General features: G+C 43.0%; 1 protein-coding gene across 1 annotated transcript in view; it reads right to left on the bottom strand.

Moving 5' to 3' along the window:
- Window positions 1-22,303, bottom strand: part of LOC139173990 (phospholemman-like) — a 42,587-nt gene that overhangs the window by 15,932 nt on the left and 4,352 nt on the right. The window contains exons 2-3 of the mRNA XM_070763981.1: window positions 2,030-2,083; window positions 163-201 (exon numbers count right to left, since the gene is read on the bottom strand). Coding sequence (XP_070620082.1) covers window positions 163-201; window positions 2,030-2,081 — 91 coding nt within the window. The 5' untranslated portion in view covers window positions 2,082-2,083. The remainder of the gene's footprint in view (window positions 1-162; window positions 202-2,029; window positions 2,084-22,303) is intronic.

Genomic DNA, 22,303 nt, shown 5'->3' with positions numbered 1-22,303 from the left:
AGCGGGATAAATTTTTAAAAATAAGTGGATTCCAGAGGTGTTCTATACTTCAATTGCAAATCAACAAATTACTGTGTTTTCTTATCTAACTCTGCTGGTTGTTAACAATTTGCATTGGTTCCCAAGGCCCCAGACAAGCTTTTCAGGGAATGATTAACTTACCATAATTGAAGGGGTCATAAGGCTGATCCTTGGGGGCCTCTGAAAGATGAACATAGAGTAGGAGATGAATTATGAAAGACTCAGAGATAGCCTTAACTGTGCTCCCCCAACCAGTTAAGTTCTTCCAACTTGGCAACTTTAAGACTAGTGGACTACAACTCCCAGAATTCTCCAGCCAACATTCTGGGAGTTGAAGTCCAGAAGTCTTAAAAGTTGCCAAGTTTGGGGACCCCTGAGTTGAGGCGAGGGAGCCGTCATCAACATTAGAAAAACAGATAAAATTGATAATAATAAAAAGAGTAAAAAGTTTATTCGTTTTAGCTCCTTTGAAACCCAACAGGACATAAATTTAATCTCTAAGGCTTCCACCTTGGGCAAATACTATCAGAACTAAAATGTTTTTTCCACACAAACCCACCCAATTATTATGTTCATTTTCTCTTACTGCTTACTCTGGCAGAGTTGATGTTGCATGCCCCACCTCTTAAATCAGTGCGTCCAAATCCTTGGCAACAGTTAAGTTAAGTTAAGAATCTGTTCCCTTCATGAAAATCACCCAGTGGTCCCAGTGGTACTTGGCACGTTGGGCGCAGTGCCAAAGGATCTCAGCGGACATTTGAAAACCATTGTAATTGACAAAATCTCCATCTGTCAATTGCAAAAGGCCGCTTTACTGGGATCGGCAAACATAATTCGCCGCTACATCACACAGTCCTAGGTGCTTGGGATGAAATACGAAATCCAGCATAGTGATCTCATTTGCTGTGTTGTGTTCACATAATAATAATAATAATAATAATAATAATAATAATAATAATAATAATTGTTGTTGTTATCGTTATTGTTATATAAGTCTAAGCGCATGTAAATCACATGGCCATGGAGATGTTACAAGGGTCATAGGTAGGCAGGGGTTCCTACTTACTGCCGCTACCAAAACAAGACCCATCTCTGCCGTCAGGCATGGGGGAACTGACACATCTACCCCGGGCCTATACAGTTTATACATGGAATGTTTGTGTGTTTGTTTGCTTTTAATAATGGGGTTTTTTAGTGTTTTATAAATTATTAGATTTGTTCTTACATTGTTATTGTTGTGAGCCTCCCCGAGTCTACGGAGAGGGGCAGCATACAAATCTAATAAGCAAGCAAGCAAGCAAGCAAGCAAGCAAGCAAGCAAGCAAGCAAGCAAGCAAGCAAGCAAGCAAGCAAGCAAGCAAGCAAGCAAGCAAGCAAGCAAGCAAATAAATAAATAAATAAATGCGCAGTTCCGTGTCGCTGGTGTGCTTGCATGCACACCCCAGTGAGATTTTGCTTCTGTGCATGCAGAGGAAGCAAAATTTTGCGAGAGGCGGCATGGGCGCACAAAATTTCAGTGATTCCTGTTGCTTCTGCACATGCACAGAAGTAAAAAGTTGCAGAAATCTTGTATACATGTTCGTCCTCTTGTGAGATTTTGCTTCCTGGCATGCGCAGAAGCAAACTCTCACTGTGGGTGCGCGTGCACATGCCGGTGATGCAGAGCTGCATGTGTCGCTCATTTTCACTATCTGTAGGGAGTGTGGCCCGTACCAGCTAGTAACCCATTATTGGCCATAAATATAACAAAAATGCTGATAAGTCACTTTTTTCAATGCTGCCGTAACTTTGAAAAGTCACTAAGTGAACTGTTGTAAATCAAGGATTACCTGCATGAAATTATGGAAGGTGGATTTAGAAAAAGGCAGCCAATCTAAGACTCAGATTAAGGACAACTTTATGTTTTTGTGCTAGGCAGGATACAACAGGGAGGGCTTCTGTTTGTGTTTCTTTAAGGGCAGCGTTCTTACTTTCTGTTGTAAGTCCTCGAAGACCGGACGTGCCTTACCTGCTGCTGAGTTTGCTATGAAGATCCCACAAAGAGGAAGGAGGAGCCACATGTCTAGAAGATGAGAGGAGAAGAAGAAGAAAAAGGCAAAAAAGGACAGTCAGGTTCCTGGATGGAACAAAGCAGTTGATTTGGAGCATATAACCCAGTGGCGGGTTGCTACAGACGAACTGGGATTGGCAGCATCAGGAGGCTCTGCCCACCCACCTGGATATAATAACTAATAATCTGCCCATGCGCATAAGGGACCGCCTTCTGCTGCACGAATCCCAGCGACTGATTAGGTTGCACAGAGTGGGCCTTCTCCAGGTCCCGTCGACTAAACAATGTCATTTGGCGGGTCCCAGGGGAAGAGCCTTCTCTGTGGCGGCCCCGACCCTCTGGAACTAGCTCCCCCCTGAGATTAGAACTGCCCCCCACCCTCCTTGCCTTTCGTAAACCCATCTCTGCCGTCAGGCATGGGGGAACTGAGATAACTTCCCCAGGACTATACTGTTTATGTATGGTATGTTGTGTGTATGTTTTTTAAATTATGGGTTTTTACTTTTAATTATTAGATTTGTCTTATATATTGTTTTCTATTACCGTTGTGAGCCGCCCTGAGTCTACGGAGAGGGGGGCATACAAATTTAATAGATAGATAGATAGATAGATAGATAGATAGATAGATAGATAGATAGATAGATAGATAGATAGGTAGGTAGGTAGATAGATAGATAGATAGATAGATAGATAGATAGATAGATGATAGATAGATGATAGATAGATAGATAGATAGATAGATAGATAGATAGATAGATAGATAGATAGATAGATAGAGCCGGAGTGGCGCAGCAGGTAGAGTGTTGTACTGCAGGCCACTGAAGCTGACTGTAGATCTGAAGGTCAGCGGTTCAAATCTCATCACCGGCTCAAGGTTGACTCAGCCTTCCGTCCTTCCGAGGTGGGTAAAATGAGGACCTGGAATGCTGCCTCTGTTAAAAAGTGCTATTACTAACATGTTGTAAGCCGCCATGAGTTTAAGGAGAAGGGCGGCATAAAAATGGAATGAACGAACGAACAAACAAACAAACAAACAAACAAATAAGGTTCTGCGCAAGCGCAGAAGTGCTGCATGAAAGCAAAATAAATGCACGCCATTCACCGTTCCGAGCTGGTAGCGAAGGTAAGCGAAACCCACTACTGATGTAACCCAACAGTGAAACACTCAATCCATATTCTGTGGTTTCGGTTTTGCTTTCTAAGAAATGGCGGGTTCCCATTTTGGAAATAGCGAATTGTTCCGTCCTTCTGGATGGGTGGAAAGCCAGATGTTGCTAAACTACAGTTCCCACCTGATGATATTTGGCTAAGACATCTGGGAGCTGTTTCTCAGAACACACCCACGCCTACCATAACGGGATGAAAGATACGTCACCTGAAGCATCCTTTCTAAAAAACCAAGTCACAGACCTTTCCTTTCTATCCCTAATTCTCCCGCCACTGTTCCTGCTGTAATGGACCTCTTCAAGAGCACGTCCACTCTTCATTTAACCTCCTCCTTTTCTATTTGTTGGTTGATTGATTGATTTACCTCTATGGTGAGCTGTATAAAGGGAAGTGATCGTATGGGAGACAAAGGAAGTGTTACAAGTCCCTCGACATTGACACCATCTCATGGGAAACCCTGGCACAAGATCAATCGACATGATCCACCAGAATCTTTGAGGCCAGAAGAACAACCATAGCAGAAGAGAAGCGAGCACTCTGCAAAGCCAGAGCTGCAAACACTGCGACAATGAGTGTTCGGAAACGTCAAATCGTCCAAAATGCAGTCACGCAAGCAATTATGGGCCTTCCAAGATATGCCCATGTCTCACCATCACTCCGCGGACTGCATTGGCTGCCGATTGTTTTCGGACACAATTCAAAGTGTTGGTTGTGACCTATAAAGCCCTACACAAGTCCGAGTCTGCGGAGAGGGGCGGCATACAAATCTAATAAATTATTGTTGCTGTTGTTGTTGTTGTTGTTATTATTATTATTATTATTATTATTATTATTATTATTATTATTAATTAGATTTGTATGCCGCCCCTCTCCGTAGACTCGGGGCGGCTCACAGCAATAATAAAGACAATGTAAAAACAAATCTAATAATTTAAAAAACACTAAAAACCCATTATTAAAAGCAAACATACACACAAACATACCATGTATAAACTGTATAGGACCGGGGGAGATGTCTCAGTTCCCCCATGCCTGATGGCAGAGGTGGGTTTTAAGGAGTTTCCAAAAGGCAAGGAAGGTGGGGGCAGTTCTAATTTCTGGGGGGAGCTGGTTCCAGAGGGTCAGGGCCGCCAAAGAGAAGGCTCTTCCCCTGGATCCCGCCAAACGACATTGTTCAGTCGACGGGACCCGGAGAAGGCCAACTCTGTGGGACCTAACCGGTCGTGGGATTCGTGCGGCAGAGGGCGGTCCCGGAGATATTCTGGTCCGATGCCATGAAGGGCTTTATAGGTCATAGCCAACACTTTGAATTGTGACCGGAAACTGATCGGCAACCAATGCAGACTGTGGAGTGTTGGTGTAACATGGGCATACCTGAGGAAGCCCATGATTGCTCTCGCAGCTGCATTCTGCATGATCTGAAGTTTCCAAACACTCTTCAAAGGTAGCCCCATGTAGAGAGGGTTACAGTAGTCAAGCCTCGAGGTGATGAGGGCATGAGTGACTGTGAGCAGTGAGTCCCGGTCCAGATAGGGCCACAACTGGTGCACCAGGCCAACCTGGGCAAACGCCCCCCTCGCCACAGCTGAAAGATGGTTCTCTAATGTGAGCTGTGGATCGAGGAGGACGCCCAAGTTGCGGACCCTCTCTGAGGGGGTCAATAATTCCCTTTCCCCCCCAGGGTTATGGATGGATAGGGCAGGAGTTGGAGGATGAGACAGCAGCCTCTGGAACAGCTGGAGAGGAAAGCAAAGAAGAGGGGAGGGGGCAGAGAAACCAGAACAGCCAGGTGGAAAGGAAACTGCGTGGGGAAGGGAGCAAAGCCAGCATGGAACAGCTGGTGCTGGCCCCGCTATTTCCCATTCTGAAATGACCCAGCTGGCCCTCAAAGGGAGGGCAAAGGCCAGTTTCTATGGCAGTGAAATGTTTGCTGTGCAGGAAAAAAAAAACCTTCCGCAATGTTTGCAGACGATAAACCTGATGTGGCAACCAGCTTCTGCCAGCTGTTGCCCACCAGGCAGTTTCCAGATTGCAAATGCCTTTACAGACGATGCTTAGTCAGGACATATGGGGTGTGTGTGAGAGAGAGAGATCAGCATTGTTGAAATCAAAACCAGCCCAACTTCACACACACGAGCTGAGCTGGCAAAGTTACCCCAGGCATCATATGGATCTAGGGTGCTTTTATGGGAAAAACAAAAGGGATTTGCCGGGGGCGGGGGAAAACCCAACAACAAAAGTCGCAACGTATTCTCTCTGTGAACCACAAACCCACAATAAAAATAGTTTTCTATCCCTGGTGGTTAGAGGGGAACAACTGGAGTTGCAACATCGCATTTGCAGCGGGAGGCCTTCCAGCCCTATTATAACCCCATCAACAGGAATAATTCTGAACTAAAACTTCTCCCTACCAAAACAAAAACAACTTTTCAAAACTTTTTTCATCACCCTCTTGATGGTACAATATGTACTGCTCAAAAAAAAAAATAAAGGGAACACTCAAAGAACACATCCTAGATCTGAATGAGCGATATATTGTCATTGAATATTTCATTTGCACAACTATTCCATTTGCACAACAGCGTGTGAAATTGATTGTCAATCAGTGTTGCTTCCTAAGTGGACAGTTTGATTTCACAGACGTTTGATTTACTTGAAGTTTCATTCTGTTTTTTAAGTGTTTCCTTTATTTATTTATTTTTGAGCCGTGTATATTCACTAATTCAAAATTTTATTAAACTTAATCCAAACCCAATTAACAATCATTCAAATTGCCTATATTTTAATTATAATCAATCTTTCTTCTAACTAGATATATGTAAAGGTTTTTAGTTATTGGAAAAACGAACGAGGAGGTGAAGGAGGCACTACGGCTGACTCTTAAGAAGTCAGAGGTATTTTATTAAACATTTGAAAGAAAATTAATGGTGAGTTTCATTAGAAGACAATTGGTTCATCTTGATGGCAAAATTAGAAAAGGAGGCAGCAAAAGTTAAGCTACATATACCGCAGCTTAGAGATAATCGAATTGGTATGTGAATTTCTCTCTTTTTAAAAAAAAAAAAGTACTTAAGATCTTTAAATTGTATTGAAGGTACAGTGGTACCTCGTGATACGAACCCCTCGTGATACGAACAACTCGAAATACGAACACGGGGTTTGGAAATTGTTTTGCCTCTTCTTACGAACTTTTTCCGGCTTACGAACCCACCGCAGATCGCAAAATGGCGCTCTGCTGGGCGCCACCACCCGGCTGTCACCTTCTTGGTTGGAGGACATCTTCGTGACGTCAAAGCTCCGCCCATGGAATTCCCTATTGGGATTCTCCACCTCCGTTTCAGCCTCCAGATCGGCCGAAAACGCCGCTGCCAATCACAAAAACGGCACTCCGCAGGGTGGCGCCACCAGGCTGTCACCTTCTGAAACAGCCGGGCACTTCTCGGCGGCCTCCGGAACCTGAACCCGAACCTGAACTTTTGCCGAACTTCCGGGTTCAGCGTTCAGGAGAACGCCAAGAAGCCCCCTGGCTGTTTCAGAAGGTGACAGCCAGGCGGCGGCACTTCTCGGCAGCCTCCCAAACCCAAACCCGAAAAGTTGGGGTTCGGGACAATGCTGAGAAGCCCCCTGGCTGTTTTAAAAGGTGACAGCCAGGAGGCAGCGCCCAGCAGAGCGCCATTTTGCGATTTTTTTTCCACCTTACACGCATTAATTGCTTTTACATTGTTTCTTATGGGAAACATTGTTTCGTCTTACGAACTTTTCTCCTTACGAACCACCTTCCGGAACCAATTAAGTTCGTAAGACGAGGTATTACTATATATTCCTATATATTCCTATATATAGGACCATGAGGTCTTTTTCTGCCGTCAGACTTCTATGTTTCTATGTTTCTATATGATGTTGTAAGCATGTTTTTATGGTGTAGAAAAAATTAAAAAAACTTTTTGGCAAACCTCTCCCTACAAATCTGAAGTTCCCAGCAAAGAAGAAGAAGAGAAGGAAAGAAAGTTTCAAAGGAAAGAATCGACTCTGTTTCTCAGGCTTTAAAAAAAGAAAAAAGTTTATGTACCAGCAAATATGTTTTTAATATTCATCTAAAAATATAAAGCAATGGAATAAGTTTTTCCCACAAAGGATGTGAACTCCTGCCCTCGAGACCCACACATTTTGACCTTAAACTGAGATCTCAAACTTGGAAAAATAAACTGAAACTTCAGTATCTCTCACTCATCATCGGAATTCCTCGACATACGACCTCGACATTTCTGTTGCTAAGTGAAGTGTTTGTTAAGTGAGTTTTGCCCCATTTTATGACCTTACTGGCCACAAGTGAGTCTGGCTTCTCCATTGACTTTCCCTGACTGCAGATTAATGTAATATGTAAATATTTAAACAAAAGTGAGAATAAAGAAGCCTTTTTGAAAGAAGAAAATTGCTTAGAGAAAATATTAAAAGAAAAGATTAACGATACAAAAGCATAGGCAAGTAATATATACAGAATGTTATTGCAAGTGGAAGAGGGAGTAATAAAAGGCTTGACAAGATGCTGGCAAAACGATTTACAAATTGATGAAAGACAAATGAAAGAAATAGTAGAAAACATACATAAAATAAAGAATACAAGAGTTAGAGAGATGAGAAGGAAAATTTTTCATAAATGGTACTATACACCAGCACAACTTTCACACTTCCAGAGGAAAGGGAAAGGTAATTGTTGGCATGGTTGCCAAAAGAAAGGAGTTTTCATGCATATGTTCTGGGAGTGTGTCGAACTTCAGAAATTTTGGAAGGAAGCGCAGAATGAAATAAATAAAATGTTAAATATTAAGTGGATAATTACAAAAGAAATAGTGATATTGGTTAAACAACGAGAATTAAGAGACTTCAAAGAAATAAAAACTGCAGCGCTCAAGCGGTAGTGGTATTGGGTTGGAAAGAGTCTAAAAAATGGACATTACATAATTGGTACTGGTACATGGTGGATCACATTCATTTTGAAATCATGGAAATAAGATTAAACAATTTTGATGAAAACAAATTGGAGAAGCTGATGGTACGATGGAATAATCCTTGGAACAAACTTCCAGCAGACGTGGTAGATAAATCCACAGTAACTGAATTTAAACATGCCTGGGATAAACATAGATCCATCCTAAGATAAAATACAGAAAATAGTATAAGGGCAGACTAGATGGACCAGGAGGTCTTTTTCTGCCGTCAGACTTCTATGTTTCTATGTTTCTATAAGGTGAAGGATTATATGTTGAGTAGAATTTGTGATGGAAATGTGAAAAATAAACTCCAATCACTCTTTGAATAGTAAACAAATGCAAGATAGAGCTAAGGAAATAAAAGAACATAAACTAGTAAATATTTGAATCCCCTAATTGGTGGTGGTGGGTATTGTCAGTCGGGTGATGGGCACATGCACTGTGCACTGTTTTATGCTTGTTTTATGTTATATACAAATGTGCAAAACCAATAAAAATATTATTTTTTAAAAAACATTTCTGTTGCTAAGTGAAGCGTTTGTTAAGTGAGTTTTGCCCCATTTTATGACCTTACTGGCCACAATTGTTAAGCGAGTCTGGCTTCTCCATTGACTTTCCTTGATACGACGGTCGCAAAAGGGATCACATGACCCTGGAACACTGCAAATCCGTCATAATATGAGTCTGTTGGCAAGCATCTGAATTTGGATCACATGGCCATGACGATACTGCCACAGTTGTAAATGTGAAAAACGGTCATAATAAGTTACTTTTTTTCCAAGGACATAACGTTGAACGGGGGGATTCGTGAACTTTACATACTTATTTGGCCCTCTGCTGAGTTTTCTATGTTCTGCCATTAAAAAATATATAGATATATACCCACTAAAACCCTCATTGTGTATTGGACTAAATAAATAAATAAGTAAGTAAATAAGTAAGTAAGTAAGTAAGTGAGTGAGTGAGTGAGTGAGTGAGTGAGTGAGTGAGTGAATGAATGAATGAATGAATGAATAAATAAATAAATAAATCCCAGACTCAATGAACAAGTACACATTAAAGTTGTCAATTACCACAGTAATTGAAAAATCCCTGCTATTATTAATCTACATTACTCTCCGAAAACTATTCCTGGAGTTACAACAGAAAATTGTTGTACGTTAAGGACTATCTGTACTGCACAAAATGTTCCATTGCTTTAATTGTACTTAAAATGTTCAAAAGCCACAGAAAAATAAATCACGAGGTATCTCTCCAAAGCCTGCAGATTCCCAACAGACAGTATTGAGTTGCTACTAGTAGGGATAAGGACACCGTACCAGTAGTAAAAGCTGAGATATGTATGCAGCTTCGGGGCTCTGGCACATGTGTGCATGCATCTCAGGTTATTTTAATTTTTTAATTAATTAATTAATTAATTCATACCATTTTTATGCCGCCCTTCTCCTTAGACTCAGGGCACCTTACAACATGTTAGCAATAGCACTTTTTTAACAGAGCCAGCCTATTGCCCCCACAATCCGGGTCCTCATTTTACCCACTTCGGAAGGATGGAAGGCTGAGTCAACCTTGAGTTGGTGGTGAGATTTGAACCGCTGACCTGTAGATCTAGCAGTCAGCTTTAGTGGCCTGCAGTACTGCACTTTACCTGGTGCACCCCCCCGGCTCTTTTTTATGCTTCGCCGCATGCGCAGGAAGTAAAACCTTGCGAGGGTGACATGCGGGTGCATCAGATTTTGGCATTTTTTTGCTTCTGCGCGTGCACAGAAACAAAAAAAAGAATTGAAACCTTGCACGCACACATGTATCGTCACAAGATTTTGCGCATGCACAGAAGTAAAAGCATGCTGGGACATGCCTGCGCCAGAGAACCACTTGCAGCAGTAAGTGCAATCCGCTACTGCCAACAGGGCTCAGCTTTAAAACTTTTAGCAAAGGACTCTCTGCCTGGTTGCTGCGTGGGTGTGGCCATGGTGGGCGTGGCCTAGTCTGCCTCTTACACCGCAGGGGGAGGTATTTTTGTCCTCTCTGGGCTCCAGGGGCTTTCCGAGAGCCTCTGAGAGGGTGAAAATGGCCTCCCCAGACTTCCAGTAGGCCTGTCTGTCTATCTAATCTATCTATCTATCTATCTATCTATCTATCTATCTATCTATCTATCTATCTATCTATCTATCTATCTATCTATCTATTAGATTTGTATGCCGCCCCTCTCCATAGACTCGGGGCAGCTCACAACAATAATAAAACAGTATATAATAAACAAATCTAATATTTAAAAAGTATCTAAAAACCCATTAATTTAAAACCATTCAGCGCAAACATACCATACATAAAACTATATAAGCCAGGGGGAAATATCTCAATTCCCCCATGCCTGATGGCAGAGGTGGGTTTTAAGAAGTTTGCAAAAGGCAAGGAGGGTGGGGGCAATCCTAATCTCTGGGGGGAGCTGGTTCCAGAGGGCCAGGGCCGCCACAGAGAAGGCTCTTCCCCTGGGTCCTGCCAAACAACATTGTTTAGTCGACAGGACCTGGAGAAGGTCAACTCTGTGGGACCTAACTGTTTGCTGGGTTTCGTGCGGCAGAAGGCGGTCTCAGAGATATCACCCTCCCCAAGCCTCTGTGCATACCCTGCACTTACCTGTATCCAAAACATACTGTGTGGGGGACTCCTTGGAGGGGAGGGGTGGGTGTGACCACCCAGGAGTGGGATTTAATAATAATAATAATAATAATAATAATAATAATAATAATAATAATAATAATTTATTAGATTTGTATGCGCCCCTGTCTGAACTCTTGGCTGCACAGAATCTTACCTTGAGGTTCTCCCAACGACCCAACCCTGATTCCCCCAATCAAAAGGTACAGGATTTCATACATACAGTGGTACCTCTACTTAAGAACGCCTCTACTTAAGGAGTTTTCCAGATAAGAACCGGGTGTTCAAGATTTTTTTGCCTCTTCTCAAGAACCATTTTCTACTTAAGAACCCGAGCCCGGATAAATTTCCCAGGAAATTTGAAAGCGGCACGAAGGCCCAGCCAGTTTCCTGCTATTCCTCCTGGGTTTCTCTCTCTGGCGCAGTGTATGGGAGGCAGCCTTGTGCCTCAGAGTCCCTCTATTTTTTTTTAAGCCTTAATGTTTTGGAATTTTTTGATTCCCCTCACCTCATCTTCTTCCTTCGGCAGCTACTGTCCTCCTCCTCTTCTTCCTCCTCCTCCTCCCACCCAAATTCCAAGCTTTTATTTCTTTCCTAATGGGCTTGTGCGCATTATTTGCTTTAACGTTGATTCCTATGGGAAAAATTGCTTCTACTTAGGAACATTTCTACTTAAGAACCTGCTCATGGAACGAATTAAGTTCTTAAGTAGAGGTACCACTGTATATTATTAAAAACGTGATGGTACATCTATTTTGCTGGAAGATATACAGGCAGGCCTTGTCTTACGATCATAATTGTTTTTAGTATTGGATTATTATTATATGCTGTCTTATTATTGCTGTTAGTCGCCCTGAGTCTCCGGAGAGGGGCGGCATACAAATCCAATCAATCAATCAATCAATAAATAAATAATTTTCTGTTGCTAAGCAAAACATTTGCCTCCTTTTACAACTTTTCTTCCCGCAACCGTTAAGCTAATCTGGCTTTCCACCCATCAACTTTGTTGATAAGAAGGTTCGCAAAAGGTGATCAGTTGATCCCAGGACACTGCAAGCATCATAAATATGAATCAGTTGCAGAGTGTCTGAATTTTTTATCCCTTGACCATGAAGAGGTCGCAAGGATCGTAAGTTTAGCCGCCCAGAGTCCGGAAGGAGTTGGGCAGCCTATAAATTGAATTAATACATTGAATTAATACATTGAATTAATAAATTAAATTAATAAATTAAATTAATAAATTTAACAAATTGTCATAAATCTTTTTTTTAAAGTGCCATTTTGTTGTGATTCAGTCTGAGGCTCCTCAGGGAACGGCTGGAACTCTGCCGGCTCCATGCTCAGAGGGGGAGGACGAGGAACAGGAGGAGGAGGAGGAACAGGCAGACGGGGAAGAGGAATGTCAGGACGAGGAGGAGGGAGAACAGCCTGAGACGCCCGGGGGGGAGCTCTCCCCAGCGAGTAGCCTGGAGTCATTAGATGAGAATGCACAAGCCATCATAGATATGAGGCAGAGAAGGGCAGCACAAAGAAGGGGACAATTAGCCAGGTATTTTCATCCCTAATAGGCAACAGCTGGGTTTGGGTGTGGTTCTCCTCAGAAAGGTTGAAAAGGCAGGCCCGCCCTTCCTGTATTGTGGAGAGTTATCTTTTGGGAGTCCTGTGACCTTGCTTCGATCCTTGGCGTCTCTGATTCTGGCTCGTGGCCTCGAAGGCTGAAAACTTGGGGGAGGCGTGGGTTTTATTATCTACAGTGGTGTGTGTGTGCCAGCAAGAAGCCTGTTGTATTGTCTGGCCGTCGTGACTCTTATGTGAAGCTTCACAGCATTCCAGTTAAGAACAGTTTTTGTTATCTGTGTTTGTTTTCAAAGATATAAAATGACTTTGCTTTTTACCAGCGTGTCTGGCTACTCTTTTTAGTTGGTGTTGACGTCTGGGGGAACCCCGACAGAACACATTTTAACTACAACGATCACTAAACGGACTGTTGTAAATTGAGGGGCAGCTGTACGTATCTACTTCAGAATAAAAACAAGGAGGAATCTTGATGGGTTCAGGTATTCAAAGCCTCCCTTCCCTTTTTTTCCTATCCCAATTCCATATCACTCTGCAAGCCAGGTTTTTCCACCCCCAGTAAACATCCTTTTGGCCAACAGGCTTGGCTTCTATTGCTAATCAACAGGAAAGAAAATGGAAACACTCCCGTCCTTTGGCTCCCTTGCGGCCCGAAAGGTTTTTCACCACAAACAGAAAACAGGCTTAATATTTCCCTGTGCAAAACAAAAGAAAAAAAGCAGGCTTCTTACGTCTTCGGAGCTTTGGGCCGCCTGCTCCAAGTTAGATAATATTTTCCTTCCAGAACTGGGTGGGAAAAGTAATGCGACCTTCTGCTTTTCCTGGGAATTCAGTTTACTTCTCTTCTCCCATCATGAAATGGGAAGGGTGGGAACCCCAAAATCTTCAACCTTACATTATCAACAACTGACCTCTCCCCTTTTCTAAGAGGTCTGTAAGGGGCATGCATAAGTGCACCTTTGTGCCTAATGTCCCTGTCCTACTGTCTTATTATCCTTTCTATTACTACGTTCTATTTATGTTATGATAATATGCACTATAATACTATACTTTTTTGACAAATAAATAAATAAATGAATGAATGAACCCTGATAAGACGGAGTGGTTGTGGGTTTTGCCTCCCAGGGACAACTCCATCTGTCCGTCCATTATCCTGGGGGGGGGGAATCATTGACCCCCTCAGAGAGGGTCTGCAACTTGGGCGTCCTCCTCGATCCACAGCTCACATTAGAGAACCATCTTTCAGCTGTGGCGAGGGGGACGTTTGCCCAGGTTTGCCTGGTGCACCAGTTGCGGCCCTATCTGGACCGGGACTCACTGCTCACAGTCACTCATGCCCTCATCACCTCGAGGCTCGACTACTGTAACGCTCTCTACATGGGGCTACCTTTGAAAAATGTTCGGAAATGTCAGATCATGCAGAATGCAGTTGCGAGAACTATCATGGGCTTTCCTAAATATGCCCATGTCACACCAACACTCCGCAGTCTGCACTGGTTGTCGATCGGTTTCCGGTCACAATTCAAAGTGTTGCTTATGACCTATAAAGCCCTTCATGGCATCGGACCAGAATATCTCCGGGACCGTCTTTTGCCGCACGAATCCCAGCGACCGGTTAGGTCCCACAGAGTTGGCTTCTCCGGGTCCCGTCGACTAAACAATGTCGTTGGGTGGGACCCAGGGGAAGAGCCTTCTCTGTGGCGGCCCTGACCCTCTGGAACCAACTCCCCCCAGATATCAGAGTTGCCCCCACCCTCCTTGCCTTTTGTAAGCTCCTTAAAACCCACCTCTGTTGTCAGGCATGGGGGAACTGAGATATTCCCTTCACCCTAGGCTTATAAAATTTATGCATGGTATGTCTGTATGTATGTCTGGTTTCTTAAATTGGGGTTTTTTACATTACTTTTAATATCAGATTTGTTCATATTGTCTTTTTACTGTTGTTAGCCGCCCCGAGTGTACGGAGAGAGGCGGCATACAAATCTAATAAATACATAAATAATTTTAAAAAGAAAGAAAGAAGAAAGAAAGAAAGAAAGAAAGAAAGAAAGAAAGAAAGAAAGAAAGAAAGAAAGAAAGAAAGAAAAGGGAAGAAAAAGTTTTTACCAGGACCCAAATCCAGTATGAGTTGCTAACTGGCTGAGAGCAGATTTCTTACTTACTGTTGGGATTTATAGTTCTTGACATCAAATTGGCATGTTTTGTGTGTTTGTGTGTGTCTTCCTATTGCTTCTTAGTCCTTATTTGTAACTACTATTCTCTGCCTCAGTTTCCCATCCGCTCAACAAGGACACCTTGTGTACTTCCATCACAATGCGAACCGCTAGGGCAGTGTTTCCCAACCTTGGCAACTTGAAGATATTTGGACTTCAACTCCCAGAATCCCCCAGTCAGCATTTGCTGGCTGGGGAATTCTGGGAGTTGAAGTCCAAATATCTCCAAGTTGCCAAGGTTGGGAAACACTGCGCTAGGGAATATAAGTAAGAACCCACCCTTCCTTATTTGCCTCTCTACCTTAAATAGCATCAGAAACTCTTAATGATCTCCTGTTATTAGATCTATAAAATATCAGTGGGAGTCCGAGGGCACTTTTTCAGACTAAAGTTTATTTATTTATTGTTAGAGTTGAAAGGGACCATGAAGGCCATCGAGTTCAACCCGCTGCCCAAGCAGGAACCCTATAGTACACCAGTCAAGTGGCAGTTCAACCTTCTCTTAAAAATGTCCAGAGTGTTGGAGTTCACAACATCCGCTGGTAGGTTGTTCCATTGGTTGATCGCTCTGACCGTCAGGAAGTTCCTCCTTATCTCCATGTTGAATCTCTCCTTGGTCAGTTTCCAGCCGTTGTTCCTCGTCCGGCCCTCTGGTGCCCTGAAGAATAAAGTGATCCCCTCCTCTCTGTGACATCCCCTCGTATACTTGTAGACTGCTATCATGTCCGCTCTGGCCCTCCTTTTCTCTAGGCTCTCCATGCCCAGTTCCCTCAGTCTCTCTTCGTAAGTCTTGGTTTCCAATCCCTTAATCATCTTGGTTGCTCTTTTTTGCACCTTCTCCAGAGTTTCAATGTCTCTTTTGAAGTTATTCATAGTCCACTTGATAAAACCAGCTGTGATTCACTAAAGCATATACTGGTTAATAAAATTGGTTAGTCTGAAAAGTGGCTACCAGATTCTTCCTGATTTGGGGAATGCTGTAGATTAATTCATCTCTCTTATAGTGTCCAGGAGATTTGCAATAGAGCAAGGACACTAATCCATTTCTGTCCTTCTTGTTCCTTTCCCAGGCTGCCAACTCGGCTACAACAGCTGTGTGCAATCTGGCTATTTTTTGACACACATGCCTTGACTCACCTTCCTAAGCGCAGCTCTGTCCCAACAGTGGTGTCAGAAGTGCTAGTGTGCCGTTTCCCCCAAATTCAGGCCCCCCAAAATATTTGGCCCCCCACCCCGCAGGGCTCTCCTTTGATGCCCACCCCACACCAGGACTCACTTGGATATTTCAGAGGAAAAGAAGCAACCGCGTTTAGGAACTCCTAGGGAAGGGAAGTCAGTGGGGCTTGTGGCAGAGAGAGAGATCAGAGGAGCTAAATTTGTCTGCCTTGGCTTTGGGACAGAACACACCAAGGACAAAACAAACAAGCCACATGCAGGCAATAAGGCGAAGAAAGCCATGGGGAGGGTGGAAGGAATTGGGGTGGGATGGTGTATGCAACCACCGCCCACCTCAATAATGCAGCCTTGGAAATTACTTCCTGAAAGATAGGGCCTGTTTATAACCAGCCTGGAGGTCACATTTAGAGAGGTCATTCTTGATAGGAGTGGTATCTGGAAAGGAAGGGAGGAAAGGAGGAAAGAAAGAGAGTGGATGGGAAGGGAGGGAGGGAGGAAAAAAGAAAGAAAGAGAGAGGAGGGGGAGGGAGGGAGGAAGGAAAGAAGGAAAGAAAGAAAGAGAGTGGGTGGGAAGGATGGAAGGAAGCGAGGGAGGGAGGGAGGAGAGAAAGAGAGTGGGAAGGAAGGAAACAAAAAGAAAGAAGGAAGGAAGAAGAGAAAGTAGGAAGGAAGGAAAGTAGGAAGAAGAGAAAAAGAGTGGGAAGGAAGGAAGGAAAGAAGGAAGAGAAAGAGAGTGGGGAGGGAGTGAGGAAGGAGAGAAAGATAGTGGGAAGGAATGAAGGAAGAGAAAGAGAGTGGGAAGGAAGGAAGAAGAGAAAGAGAGTGGGAAGGAAGGAAGGAAAGAAGGAAGAAGAGAAAGAGAGTGGGAAGGAAGGAAGGAAGGAAGAAGAGAAAGAGAGTGGGAAGGAAGGAAGAAGAGAAAGAGAGTGGGAAGGAAGGAAAGAAGGAAGAAGAGAAAGAGAGTGGGAAGGAAGGAAGGAAGAAGAGAAAGAGAATGGGAAGGAAGGAAAAAAGGAAGAAGAGAAAGAGAATGGGAAGGAAGGAAGGAAAGAAAGAAGGAAGAAGAGAAAGAAAACGGGAAGGAAGGAAGGCAAGAAGGAAGAAGAGAAAGAGATTGGGAAGGGAGGGAGGGAGGAAGAAAAGAGAGAAAGAGAGTGGGAAGGAAGGAAAGAAGGAAGGAATGAGAGTGGGAAGGAAGGAAGAAGAGAAAGAGTGTGGGAAGGAAGGAAAGAAGGAAGGAGAGTGGGAAAGAAAGAAGGAGAGAAAGAGTGAAAGATATATGTGGACAGTTTCAGTACTCGGTGTCTAAAATGTTCGCTGTCCCTAGGCTATCAGTTGGGTCTAGTGGTTAAGGCACTATGCAAGAAATCAGGAGACTTGAGTTCCAGTCCTGCCTTTGGCACGAAAGCCAGCTTGGTAATTTTGGTCCCAGTCCCAGCCTCTCAGGCCAACTCACATTACACATTGTTGTTTTAGAGAAAACAGGAAACAAAAGGACTGTTAAGTACATTTGCCACTTGAGTTATTTTTAATAGTAATAATACACGTGGAATAAAAAAACTTACAATTTAAAAAGAAATCTACCCGCAATATCAAGGGTTTTTTGCACTGTGCAAATGAGAATTCAGATGCCTCTTTGTTGTCTATAAAACCATCAACACGCCTGAGTCTTTGCCAACTCAAGAGGAAGACATGCATGAAGGACCTTGCGATCCACATTCGGCAGTAGGTGGGAGAGACAAGGAAGGGGAAAAATACGAGAGAAGAAATACGCATGGAAGCATGGTTGGATCTGGGCTCCTCTCCCACTGAGGACATAACGGATCGTGCATAAACAACCTTTGTGAAAGAGAAGGCTTGGAGGAAGAGGTTGAGACTCTAGAAAGCCTTCTGCCGCATGAATCCCAGCGACCAGTTAGGTCCCACAGAGTGGGTCTTCTCTGGGTCCCGTCAACTAAACAATGCCGCTTGGCGGGACCCAGGGGAAGAGCCTTCTCTGTGGTGGCTCCCGGCCCTCCGGAACCAACTCCCCGCAGAGATTAGAATTGCCCCAACCCTCCTTGCCTTTCGTAAGCTACTTAAAACCCACCTCTGCTGTCAGGCATGGGGGAACTGAGATACTCTTTCCCCCTAGGCCTTTACAATTTTATGCATGGTATGTCTGTATGTATGTTTGGTTTTTATATTAATGGGTATTTAATCATTTTTACTATTGGATTATTTTGTATAGTGTTTTATTATTGTTGTTAGCCGCCCCGAGTCTCCGAAGAGGGGTGGCATACAAATCCAATAAATAAAAAAATAAAAAATAAATAAAATAAACCGATGAGCTCCCACAGAGTTGGTCTCCTTAGGGACCCATCGACCAAACAATGTCGGCTGGTGGGACCTAGGGGAAGAGCCTTCTCTGTGGGGGGCCCGGACCTATGGAATCAGCTCCCCCTGGAGATTTGCACTGTCCCCACCCTCTTTGTCTTCCGAAAGAGTTTAAAAATTCATATTTGCCGCCAGCCTGGGGTTCCTTAGATCTTCCCCCCTGACCAATGAATGCTTTAGTTTGACTGTTGAACAAATGATATTGATAGTTTTTTAATTAGAATTTTAAGATTTGTTTTTTTAATGTATTAATTAGATTGTTATTATTGTTTCCTGTTTTTATGTACATGCTGTGAGCCGCCCCGAGTCCTCAGAGAGGGGCGGCATTATTATTATTATTATTATTATTATTATTATTATTATTATTATTATTATTATTACTGCACGAGTCAAAAAGAGGGCGGGGAAAATATTTACTGACCCCTCACATCCTGGACACAAATTGTTTCAACTCCTACCCTCAAGATGCCGTCACTATAGAGCACTGCACACCAAGACAACTAGACACAAAACAGTTTTTCCCCGAACGCCATCACTCTACTAAACAAATAATTCCCTCAACACTGTCAGACTTTCTACTAAATCTGCACTTTGATTCTACTAGTTTTTCTCATCATTCCTATCACCCATTTCCTCCCACTTAGGACTGTATGACTGTAACTTGTTGCTTGTATTCTTAAGATTTTTATTAATATTGTTTCTTCATTGCTTATTTGACCCCTATGACAATCATTAAGTGTTGTAATTGTACCACATGATTCTTGACAAATGTATCTTTTCTTTTATGTACGCTGAGAGCATATGCACCAAGACAAATTCCTTGTGTGTCCAATCACACTTGGCCAATAAAATTCTATTCTATTCTATTCTTAGAACCAAGATTTCCGGATCGTGAGAAAAAATTAATCAGTGGAACAATTTGCCTGCCGAAGTTGTAAACGCTCCAACACTGGAAGTTTTTAAGAAGAGATTGGATAACAATTTGTCTGAAATGGTTTAAGGTTTCTTCATTGAGCATGGCGTTCGACTAGAAGACCTCCAAGGTCCCTTCTAATGCTATTGTGTGGCGCAGCAGGTAGAGTGCTCTACTGCAGGCCACTGAAGCTGACTGTAGATCTGCAGGTCAGCGGTTCAAATCTCATCACCGGCTCAAGGTTGACTCAGCCTTCCATCCTTCCGAGGTGGGTAAAATGAGGAGCCAGATTGTGGGGGCAATAGGCTGGGTCTGTTAATAAAGTGCTATTGCTAACATGTTCTAAGCCGCCCTGAGTCTAAGGAGAAGGGCGGCATAAAAATCGAAGGAAGGAAGGAAGGAAGGAAGGAAGGAAGGAAGGAAGGAAGGAAGGAAGGAATATTGTTATTCTTGTTGTTTTACTGTGTTAAATAGGAATTTCCAGGAAGGTGGAAACTGAGCATCCTATAAGGATTTTGCCAAAAATCGATGCAGAAGACAAAACAGTTCAGAATATTTATTGCCTATCTGGACTTCAGCAAAGCCTTTGATACGGTTCCACATAAAGAGCTGATAGATAAATTAGTGAAGATTGGACTTAATCCCTGGATAGTTCAGTGGATTTCAAGCTGGCTGAAGCATAGACATCAGAGAGTTATTGTTAATGGCGAGTATTCTGAGCAGAGACAGGTTACAAGCGGTGTGCCACAAGGGTCTGTTCTGTGTCCTTTTTAATATGTTTGTGAGTGACATAGGGGAAGGTTTGGTAGGGAAGGTTTGCCTATTTGCCGATGACTCTAAAGTGTGCAATAGGGTTGATATTCCTGGAGGGGTCTGTAATATGGTAAATGATTTAGCTTTACTAGATAAATGGTCAAAGCAATGGAAACTGCAGTTTAATGTTTCCAAATGTAAAATAATGCACTTGGGGAAAAGGAATCCTCAATCTGAGTATTGCATTGGCAGTTCTGTGTTAGCAAAAACTTCAGAAGAGAAGGATTTAGGGGTAGTGATTTCTGATAGTCTCAAAATGGGTGAGCAGTGTGGTCGGGCAGTACGAAAAACAAGTAGGATGCTTGGCTGCATAGCTAAGGTATAACAAGCAGGAAGAGGGAGATTATGATCCCGCTATATAGAATGCTGGTGAGACCACATTTGGAATACTGTGTTCAGTTCTGGAGACCTCACCTACAAAAAGATATTGACAAAATTGAACGGGTCCAAAGACGGGCTACAAGAATGGTGGAAGGTCTTAAGCATAAAACGTATCAGGAAAGACTTAATGAACTCAATCTGTATAGTCTGGAGGACAGAAGGAAAAGGGGGGACATGATCAAAACATTTAAATATATTAGAGGGTTAAATAAGGTTCAGGAGGGAAGTGTTTTTAATAGGAAAGTGAACACAAGAACAAGGGGGCACAATCTGAGGTTAGTTGGGGGAAAGATCAAAGGCAACATGAGAAAATATTATTTTACTGAAAGAGTAGTAGATCCTTGGAACAAACTTCCAGCAGACGTGGTTGGTAAATCCACAGTAACTGAGTTTAAACATGCCTGGGATAAACATATATCCATTGTAAGATAAAATACAGGAAATAGTATAAGGGCAGACTAGATGGACCATGAGGTCTTTTTCTGCCGTCAGTCTTCTATGTTTCTATGTTTCTAGAAGTGTTGAAGGATGTTCAGGCACTATGAGGTTGACCAAGATGGAAGAATTGAGATCACAAGGCTGGTTGAACACCCTGGCATATTAAAAAAAATGGAAAGCCAACTTTTATCGCTAAATTTCCAAGAACAGTTCAGAGCCCCCAAAGCCTTCCTTGAAAACCAAAGCAGTGCTGACTTATTGTTTTTAATGCTAGTTATAGTCTCCTTCGAGTCAAGCTTGTCTCTTGGCAATTGTACGGAGGCATCCATGCTGTTTCCTTGGCAATAAGTTGAAAAAAGTGTTTGCCTGTTGCCTTTTTCCTTTGAACTTCCCAGTCTAGCCAACAATTGTTTAGTTGCCTGGCAGCCTCCTGTTCAATCCCTAACTAAGCTCGACCCTGCTTAGCTTCCAAGCTCAACCGAGCTTTTTCTTAAAGACTTCACCCAAAAAGTCAAATAACTTAGAGCAGTGATTTTCAACCCTTTTTGAGCCATGGCACATTTTTTACATTTACAAAACCCTGGGGCACATTGAGTGGGGTGGGGGTGGGGGGGCGGCTAAAAAAAGTTTGGACAAAAAATGTTTCTCTCTCTTCCTCCCTTTCGCTCTATTTCTCTCTCCCTCCCTCTTTCTCTCCCTTCTTTTTTTCTCTCTCTCCATCCCTCTTTCTTTCTCTCTTCCTTCCTTCCTCTCTTTTTTGCTCTCTTTCTCTCTCCCTCCCTCCCTACCACCCTCTATGTCTTTCTCCCACCTTCCCTCTCTTTCTCTCTCTCTCTCTCTTTCTTTCTCTCTCTCTCTCTTGTTTTCTTTTTCTCTCTTGCTTTCTTTCTCTCTCTCTTGCTCTCTCTCTTGCTTTCTGTCTCTCTCTCTTGCTTTCTCTCTCTCTTTCTCTCTCTCTTTTTTTCTCACTCTTGTTTTCTTTTTCTCTCTTGCTTTCTTTCTCTCTCTCTCTCTTTCTCTCTTTCACTCTCTTTCTTTCTTTCTCTCTCTCTCTTTCTTTCTCTCTCTTGTTTTCTTTCTCTCTCTCTCTCTTTCTCTCTCTCTTGTTTTCTTTCTCTCTCTCTCTTGCTTTCTTTCTCTCTCTTGTTTTCTTTCTCTCTTGCTTTCTTTCTCTCTCTGAGCTTCACGGCACACCTGACTATGTCTCACGGCACACTAGTGTGCCGCTGCACACTGGTTGAAAAACACTGACTTAGAGGACAAGGAAAGGATTTTCTCTCTTTGTTGGCCCATTTATTTCTTTGTGAGTTATTGGAATGGAAAGACATGGTAAGCTCTGAAGGAAGCAAACAGTAGTTAGAGACCTTGCTCAAGAGCCCCTTTGCATCGGATTTGTTATTGGCTACCGTGCTGTCTAAATATATCAAACCTGGCAAGATGTTGGAGTTATAAATATTCCCCCTTCTCAGTCCCTGTGACACGCAGCCCCCAAGAGACGCCGGGGGTTGGGTACAAGCCCTCCTAGAGT

The sequence above is a fragment of the Erythrolamprus reginae genome, chromosome 11 (genome assembly GCF_031021105.1).
Source record: "Erythrolamprus reginae isolate rEryReg1 chromosome 11, rEryReg1.hap1, whole genome shotgun sequence".
Lineage (NCBI taxonomy): Eukaryota > Metazoa > Chordata > Lepidosauria > Squamata > Dipsadidae > Erythrolamprus > Erythrolamprus reginae.
Note: the sequence above shows the minus strand (reverse complement) of the source record. Positions and strands in the feature narration are given on the sequence as shown.